The sequence below is a fragment of the Haliotis cracherodii genome, unplaced genomic scaffold, assembly GCF_022045235.1.
Source record: "Haliotis cracherodii isolate W230 unplaced genomic scaffold, xgHalCrac1.p SCAF_10, whole genome shotgun sequence".
NCBI classification, from domain to species: Eukaryota; Metazoa; Mollusca; class Gastropoda; order Lepetellida; family Haliotidae; genus Haliotis; species Haliotis cracherodii.
In genome coordinates, this window is record NW_027266265.1 from 3155389 (window position 1) to 3164978 (window position 9590).

At 40.9% G+C, this 9590-nt stretch overlaps 1 protein-coding gene across 1 annotated transcript; it reads left to right on the top strand.

Annotated features, from left to right (window-relative positions):
* The first annotated feature begins 2745 nt into the window (after positions 1–2745).
* On the top strand, positions 2746–5715 carry LOC139444725 (uncharacterized). Its single transcript, XM_071225660.1, has 3 exons — positions 2746–3046; positions 4006–5486; positions 5638–5715. Exons 1-3 carry the CDS (start codon positions 2746–2748, stop codon positions 5713–5715), a joined length of 1860 nt encoding a protein of 619 aa, XP_071081761.1.
* Positions 5716–9590: the final 3875 nt, after the last annotated feature.

The window sequence follows — 9590 nt, forward strand, 5'->3', positions numbered from 1 at the left end:
AAGGCAATATTGCATGGCGGTAAGGGTAAATTACACGACTATCTATTTGATGTTAAAATGGTGTATAACCGCGTAACATTAACAAAACTGAGACTGGATTTACAGAATCTTCAATTAGAAAAAGGCAGGCACACCAATATACAAACTAACGAAATATTGTATGAGAATTGCACAAGTGTTGAAATGGAAGACGGAGAGCATTTTCTTGTATCAGTGCTCAGATCTAACCTACAGTTATCACCCAGAAGCCTAAATTCTGTAACATCTTTGAAAGATCTCATTAATCCCGCATCTGTTTCCGCCCAAGTGTTTCAAATTCCATATGTCAAATGTTATTTTAACATCATTGGTATAATCTATGTGTTCTGAAGACATGTCTGTTCATTAAAAATGTGCTCCAAAACGCACACGGAGCCTATAGATCGCGCTTCACGTGCACTCGTGTTAGTTTAAAATAAAGAATATGTTCTTCAAAACACACCCGATGCATAACGATCGCATCGCCTGAACACACCAACGTATGGCTGTGACTGCACGTGAAATGTGAGGATGTGAGCAAATATAAGGCGGTAGCGCGCATCAGTTAGTTGGTCATAGTTCGCTAGAGAGCTGGTTAGAGTTCGCTAGATGGTTAGTTAGATGGTTAGATGGTTAGACGGTTAGATGGTTAGACAGTTGGCCAGAGTTCGTTAGACATGGCGTTAGACAGTGTTAGACAGTGTTAAGACTCCCTTAGGAGTAACTGTTAGAATTAGCATTTAGTTTCTTTCATTTGAGGTTGATTCATCTTTCCTTCATATAATAACAGGTAATCACGTTTAGTTCCTCATAGATCTTCATAGTTTTATAACAGGTAATCACGTTTAGTTCCTTATAGGTCTTCATAGTTTTATAACAGGTTATCACGTTTAGTTCCTGGATACCACAAAAAAGGTAAGTCATACAAATTTTACATTAGTTTTCATTTAAGTTAAACCACGCTCAAATATTCAGTTCCACTGCGCAACATTTGGTAGCAGAGCGTGGTTTCTCTGGTTAGAATATTTTAGTTTTGTATTAGGCTTTCGTTAGTTTAGCATTAGGTATAGCTGATTGTAACATGCAAGCAGTATGTCGCAGTTAGGGTCTGCGAGTAAGGCGGAAATAGAAAAGGATACTTCTTCAGACGTAGCGCTGAAACAGTACACTTTTTCAGACGTTGGACTAAAACAGAACACTTCTGAGCTTGAGCTAAAAATAGCTAAACTTAAGCATCAGAAAACTATTTCAAAGTCAGCTTTGACAAAATCAAAGAACAAATTGTTGAATTTAGTTGAACTTGAGACACCAGATTGTAAGACAATTAGGAGTCTAATTGATCAGGTAAGTTTCCTGCAAAGCAAGGCTATAGGTCTCATAGTGGAATTACTAGAAGCCTACAACTGGGCTGGTGACCTAGAGAAAGTTCAGAAAACTAGTAAAGAGATAGAAACTGTTGAAGTTGAAACTGAACTTGCCCTTTATAAGGCTGAAACATTTCTTAAGAATAGATCACATGTTAGTTCGGACGCAAAAAGCATTCAGTCAGAAATGTTAAGATCTCGTCAATTCGAAGCGGATCGGTCGCATGACTTGGACAGTGGTGGCACTGGACAAATCAGTAACCAAGGTTACAAACATGCTGCGTTCAATTTAGGCCATTTTCAACAAAGGTCAAATATGGATATGAAACGGACACCAGTCCCAGATAACACAAAAGGGTGTTATACAACTTCAGGTAAGTCATCTAGGCAACACAATTTAGGTGAAGACATGTGGAAACAATTGAGGAGAGTTTCCATTCCAGTATTTTCTGGCGATGTCAGAGAATATGAAGGCTGGAAGTCTGCTTTTATGGCATGTGTTGATAAAGCTCCAGCCACCAATGAATATAAACTTCTGCAATTGAAGCAGTACCTTTCTGGAGAAGCAGCACACATAGTTTCAAGGCTAGGTCACAGTGCTTCGGTCTATGATGTAGCCTTGGAGAGATTGGACAGAAAATATGGCGGCAAGAGACGCCAGGTAGCATTGCATTTGGAAGAAATATACAATTTCAAGCCAATACGATTAGGGAATGCTAAGGATATGGACAAATTTGCGGACATGCTTGATGTAGCTGTAGTCAGTCTGAGGGAATCTGATAAAATAGAGGAACTTGGTAGTGGATGTTTGTATTCACTACTTGTTAAGAAAATGAATGAGCCTATGATTACTCAGTTCCACAGATGGTTATTTGAGCACCAAAGACAAGAGTCTGTTGAGACGCTTAGGGAATGGATTCTGCAAGAAGCAGAGTTCCAAACGATAGCTTCAGAGGTAAAACATGGAATAGCTGATAGGTCAAAGACAACAGACAAGAGAGATAGTTCTAAGAAAGGAACATATGCAACCACACACAATAAAACTAGGGCAAGGCAATGTCATGTGTGTCATGAAGCAGATCATGACACTTCAGATTGCATAGAGTTTAAATCTATTGGCCTACCTAAACGCTGGGAAAGGGCAAAACAGTTAGGTTTATGCTTTCGTTGCCTTGATATCGGTCATCTGGGAAGATCGTGTAGCAGAGTTTTGAAGTGTGGGATTGATGGTTGTAAAGCAAATCATAACAGGTTACTTCATGATCAAACCAAAGTTACAAGCAATGCTAGGGCTGACAGTGGTAATGTAGAGATGAACCATACAACAAGAACACCACAAGCAGGTAGGTCAGAAACAATCACCATGGCAACTTCTAAGCAGGAAGGTCATTACCTTTCACTCAGGACAGTTCCTGTTATCCTGAAAAATGGTCAGCACAGAATGATGGTTAATGCCTTGCTGGATGATGCCAGCACGCATACTTACATCAACGAGGATGTAGCAGCAGAACTTGGTGTTCAAGGTCAGACACAGCAAGTGTCAGTCAATGTCCTCAATGACAAACAGGAAATATTTGATAGTATGCTGATTGATATTGGCTTAGAAAGTACTGATGGTTCCGTTGACATGAACATCACAGCTTTGACAACTACCAAAGTAACAGGTAGAATGGAAGTCATTGATTGGCGAAAACATGCCAAGGAATGGCCACATTTGATGAAAATAAAATTTCCAAAGGTAAGTTCTCGTCCAAGAGTTGACATCCTGTTAGGTATGGATTATTTAGAGCTGCATTCCTCTCTTAAAGAGGTCCGTGGAGCTCAAGGAGAGCCTGTGGCTCGGTTGACACCCTTAGTTGGACCTGTGTTGGTGCTGTATCAGGTTCAGACAAAACACATGTAGCAGGTTCCTTCTTCATCAGAAATACAGAAATAGAAGCAATCGCAGATACAGATATTGAATCTTTGATTCACTCATTTTGGGAGTCTGAAAGCATTTCTGGTTTGACATCGATTAGAAGCATTGATGAGAATGATGCAGTTAAGGCTGTAGAACAGTCCCTTGTTTACAAAGCAGACAAATATCAGGTTGGCATTCCATGGAAGGAGGGTCATGAGAATCTGAAAAACAACTATGACATGGCATACAATCGTCTTCTTAATTTAGAAAGGAAGTTGTCAAAGGATCAAACGATTTCGGGAGCCTACAATGAAGTCATAGAACAATACCTGAAAAAAGGTTACATCAGAAAGGTACCTGAAACAGAAATAGATCAAAGTAAATGGTACTTACCACATTTTCCAGTCATTAAACCAGACAGAAGTACAACAAAGGTAAGAATCGTATTTGACGCATCTGCAAAGAATAAAGGCATATCTTTAAATGATGTCATTCATCAAGGACCAAAACTCCAGAATGATCTATTTGAGATCTTGCTTCGTTTTCGCAAACATCCTGTTGCAATCATTTGCGATATTGCTGAAATGTACCTTCAAATTGAAGTCGCTCAGGATGACCGTCCATATCTAAGGTTTCTTTGGAGGTCTATGGATCTGAACAAAAAGCCAGATGTGTTTGAGTTCTCAAAGGTTGTGTTTGGACTAAATTGTTCCCCCTTTTTAGCTCAGTATATCACTCAAGAACATGCTAAGTCCATGGAGAAAGAACTTCCATTGGCTGCAGCAACAGTGGAAAAGTCAACATATATGGATGACAATATGGATTCCGTTGACACAAATAGCAAAGCTATAGAGCTTTACAAACAGCTGCAACAGCTCTGGAGGACAGCAGGTATGCACGCTCGTAAGTGGGTTTCCAATTCCGTGCAAGTTCTCCAAGAAATACCAGAAGAGGATAGATTGAAAGAGATTAATATTCAAATGAGTGAATTGCCATCTGTAAAAGCACTGGGCTTACTGTGGAATGCAGAATCAGATGAGTTTAGATTTTCTTTCATGTCCTTAAAGCAGGATATCAAGATGACTAAGAGGAACTTCTTGAAAGAAACTGCAAAGCTGTTTGATCCTCTTGGGTTCTTAGGTCCATTCATCATTAGGGCAAGGGTTCTTCTGCAAGAGATGTGGATATCAGGTGTTAACTGGGATGAAACCCTCAGTCCAGATCTGGAACAAAAAGCATGGTCATGGTACCTTGAAATTGAAAAGTTGTGTTCTGTTAAAATTCCAAGGGGGCTTGAGGTTAGCTTAGATACTTCAAAGATGAAGTTGCACACATTTGTAGATGCTTCAGAGGCAGCATTTGGAGCTGTGGTATATTTAGTAACCACTCGTGAAGATGACACAAAGTCGAGTTATCTAGTTGCTTCCAAGTGCCATGTTGCTCCCCTCAAGGCAGTTAGTATGCCTCGATTGGAGCTGCTTGCGGCAGTTCTGGGTGTACGACTGTTACTGGCTATAACAAAGGCATTAGAATTACCTTCGCAGCGTGCAACGCTATGGTCAGACAGCCAGAACGTACTGTGGTGGATCAAAAGACAGAGTCGGTGTTTTAAGCCATTTGTAGCAAATAGGATTGGATACATACAGGAGCATACAAACATCAGTCAGTGGAAATACGTACCATCCAAACTGAATGCTGCAGACATTCTTAGTAGAGGTGTAGACGCTGAAGCACTTTTGACAGAGAAATGGCTGAATGGACCTGAATTTATGACACATGATGAAACTGAATGGCCGAAGCAGACCATTGACATGGACAATACTGAGACATCAGAACTGAAGAAGCCTTCTTCTCAAGTAAACATCGCCATGTTTACTAAGTCTGATCCAATCTCTTGGAGATTAGCGCCAGCTAGATTTTCTAGTTGGAAGAGATTGTGTAGAGTGTCGGCATGGATCTTTAGATTTCTGAACAACGCTAGGGTTCCATATTCACTTAGGAAAAAGGGTGAACTTGATCCTGAAGAAATTGAGGACGCCGAAACTACAATTATGGTCAGGACTCAAAGAGAAGAATTTTCTGATGACTACTCGTCACTGATGAGGAAATCAAACTTGCCTTCAAACAGCAAGTTGTTTGGCTTACAGCCTTACGTTGATAAAAATGGGTTGATGAGGACAGGAGGGAGACTCAGATTTGCTGACGTATTGTCATTCAGTGCCAGATTTCCAATTATACTCCCTAGACATAGTTGGGTCACCAAACTGATTGTCAAGTTTTACCATGAGCAGGTCAATCACACAGGTACGAACAGTACGTTATCAGCAGTTTCATCTAGGTTTTGGATTATTTCAGCTAGAGAGGAAATTCGTCAGTGGGAAAGAGAATGTTCTTGGTGTAGACGACAAAAAGCCAAACCAGCGCATCAGATAATGGCAGACCTACCGAAGATCAGAGTGAGGTGTACAATGAAAGCATTTGTGACAACAGGTGTGGACTATGCAGGTCCCTTTTTCACTGTACAGGGTCGAGGCAAGAGTCGACAGAAACGTTATCTCTGCCTTTTCACATGTTTGTCAACCCGAGCGGTTCATTTAGAAATGGCATTCGGTTTAGACACGGATTCCTTTCTGAATGCCCTGTTTCGTATGGCCCACAGACGAGGTATGCCAAAGGAGGTAATCTCGGATAATGGAACCAACTTTGTTGGTGCTGCAAAGGAGCTGAAGCAGCTCATTTCTGGACTAAACTCGGATGTGATTAAGTCAACCTTGGCAAACAAAAGTGTGAAGTGGTTGTTTAATCCTCCACACGCACCATATTTTGGAGGTGTTTTCGAGTCTTTAGTGAAGTCAGCAAAACGGGCTATCTATGCTATACTGAGTTCAGGTGACGTCAGTGATGAAGAGCTGATGACAGCCTTTACAGGAGCTGAAGCTCTTCTGAATTCTAGGCCTTTGACCTATCAAAGTGCACATCCACAGGATGATGTGCCTCTTACGCCCAACCATTTCCTACATGGTCAGGTGGGTGGAGATTTCGCACCAGAGTTAGACTCTACCTCGTTCAGCCCAAAGAAGCGATGGAGGAGAGTTCAAGAACTCATCAGACATGTGTGGAAACGATGGATGAGGGAGTGGCTCCCGACTCTCAACATTAGAAAGAAATGGTTTACACCATCCAGAGACATACAGGTTGATGACGTTGTCATTGTGGTATCTCCAGATACTCCTCGTGGAGTTTGGCCTCTTGGGAGAGTTCTCAAAACGTATCCTGGAAAGGATGATCACGTGCGCGTCCTTGATGTTCAAGTTGGCAAAACAGTCTTGAAAAGACCTATCACGAAGGTCTGCCCTCTTGAATGGAGTTGAGTTCTGAAATCGTCAAATTGGATAACAGCAACAAATGTACATACTCATAGATTCAGTTTCCTTTCAGTTTCTTCTAAGTTTAGTCGGTTTTCATGATAGACATGGATCTATCATGGAGGGGGGCATGTTCTGAAGACATGTCTGTTCATTAAAAATGTGCTCCAAAACGCACACGGAGCCTATAGATCGCGCTTCACGTGCACTCGTGTTAGTTTAAAATAAAGAATATGTTCTTCAAAACACACCCGATGCATAACGATCGCATCGCCTGAACACACCAACGTATGGCTGTGACTGCACGTGAAATGTGAGGATGTGAGCAAATATAAGGCGGTAGCGCGCATCAGTTAGTTGGTCATAGTTCGCTAGAGAGCTGGTTAGAGTTCGCTAGATGGTTAGTTAGATGGTTAGATGGTTAGACGGTTAGATGGTTAGACAGTTGGCCAGAGTTCGTTAGACATGGCGTTAGACAGTGTTAGACAGTGTTAAGACTCCCTTAGGAGTAACTGTTAGAATTAGCATTTAGTTTCTTTCATTTGAGGTTGATTCATCTTTCCTTCATATAATAACAGGTAATCACGTTTAGTTCCTCATAGATCTTCATAGTTTTATAACAGGTAATCACGTTTAGTTCCTTATAGGTCTTCATAGTTTTATAACAGGTTATCACGTTTAGTTCCTGGATACCACAAAAAAGGTAAGTCATACAAATTTTACATTAGTTTTCATTTAAGTTAAACCACGCTCAAATATTCAGTTCCACTGCGCAACACTATGCAAGGATAAGTTATCAATTTAGAAAATACTCTATGCAACTGCATACATCTCCATCTTGTTTGGGGCGGTAGGGTAGCCTAGTGGGTAAAGCGTTCGCTCGTCACGCCGAAGGCCCGGGCTCGATTCCCACTTGGGTACAATGTGTGAAGCCCATTTCTGGTGCCCCCCGCCATGATATTGCTGGGACATTGCTAAACGCGCCGTAAAACAATACTCATTCAGCTTGTTTATAGGTGAATAGATTATGTATAATGTTCGATGTATCTATATGTAATATATCATATTACATGTAATATGCTAGTACCTTGTCGTATGGGGACGTTCTGTACAAAAACATTTTTCTCTCTTTTAAACATATACAAACCAAATAGTGAAGCACATCTAGGAATTATAATCTCCCCCAAAACATTTTGTGCGCCCTAGTTGACTCGCATGTCTCGATCTCTCAGCCTAGTGTCTCTTACATACCACACAGCACATATTTCATTAAACAGCATCCTCATTCCATTCACATCGTGGTCTAGTGTATAGAGAGTCTGTCGGGAGAGCGGAAGGTCGGTGGTTCGATCCCCGGCCGCGTCATACCAAAAAGACGTTAAAAGATGTTACCCTGCCAGGCGCTCGGGATTAAGGGGCTAAACAAGGACTGGTCGGCTCGGAGTCAGTACACCGTGTCTGAGTGGGGTATTCGTGTTAAACAGTGGCATGGTATCTATATGGGTTATCGATATAAAACCAGCAATCCAACCGCCCCTACTCCATAACATCCACCATACCATTCTCAGCTCCAGGCTCTGTCACATCTGCAGAGCTTCACAAGGGGATATGTGTTTCATTTGTCAGTTGACTGCCCAGTATAATTAACCTTTAAGACTACTGCGGCCCAGGGATGTAACGGGTTCCTCGTAGAATGTATTTTATTATATAACTGTACACATAATGTATTTCAAGGACAACACGCCAGTCTAAGCCTTTACACTTAACACGTAGTCCGAAACATATTCAGTACTTGCAAGAGTAGAGCTGGACTAACATCTAGTTTCTGAAATGAACATATCGTACAGTGTGTGAGTGAGTATGGTTTTACCCCGCCTTTAGCAATATTCCAACAATACCACGGCGGGGGACACCGGAAATGGGCTTCACACATTGTACCCATGTCGGGAATCGAACCCGGGTCTTCGGCGTGACGAGCGAACGCTTTAACCACTGGGCTACCAGACGGCCCCTATATCGTACCGAAAAAACGGTTATTAAATCATCTTAATAAAAATATAATAAAACGGAGATCAGAGACTCTCTTCCTAATACTGCAGTAATCTAGACTTGCCAAACATTATAGACTCGCATGGGCTGTATTGGTTATATTTGTATCAGGGTCTGTATGACAGACGGGAGGAGAGGCACAGCTGTGATTCAGTCACCCGTTGGTTACATGGACCGGTTACATAACGTATTGGATTTATGCCACTTGTATGGTGGAGCGCTTATGTCATTTGATGTCATGACATTCAACGACGTGACGCACCATCAGGGTTCCTCACCCCCATACTCAGTGCATCTTATTCTTCATCTTTTATCAATTTTGTGGTCAATAATTGCTGCAAAGTTATTGCTCCGACGAATCGTTTGTTAAACTTGACACCCCTTTGAAAGTAACATCATATAATCAAGTGACTACCCTCCCCAAAACAAATATACGTGTACACTGAAAAGCAAAAGTAACTAACCTCTCGTTGATTTTATCATAACTTTGATGGTCAATTAAAAATTTCTTAAGTTAAGTTAAGCGTGATTATATCCCAAAATTGAACCGCGCTGGCACTCAGTCTGCACTCAAAGAATACTTCTACCTGGTTTTATATTTAAAAATATAATTTGATTTAAAACTTTTTATAAATAACAAAAATAAATTTCGCATAATAGACAACTACTGATGGGTATCTTAGAATTCGTACCCTAGAAAATCAATCAATTTGATTTTATCGGCTTCAATTTACAACATTTCAAACAAGTAAGGGGACATGCGGTTGCAAATTCATTTCTTACCCCAGTCTTTAATGAACCTATTTATTTTAATACAAAACTACGCAGTCACAGATTACCTTTTACACACTGTTACAGGAATGAGTGATAGTCAAATGGAAATATGCCAATTTA

Bases quoted from the DNA above. Each gene is read 5' to 3' on its own strand.
- LOC139444725 (XM_071225660.1), top strand. From the start codon at position 2,746: ATGGCAACTTCTAAGCAGGAAGGTCATTACCTTTCACTCAGGACAGTT. The intron at 3,047-4,005 runs GTAGAATGGAAG...CCCCCTTTTTAG, and splicing joins GACAACTACCAAAGTAACAG to CTCAGTATATCACTCAAGAA. The intron at 5,487-5,637 runs GTATTGTCATTC...GGATTATTTCAG, and splicing joins GGAGACTCAGATTTGCTGAC to CTAGAGAGGAAATTCGTCAG.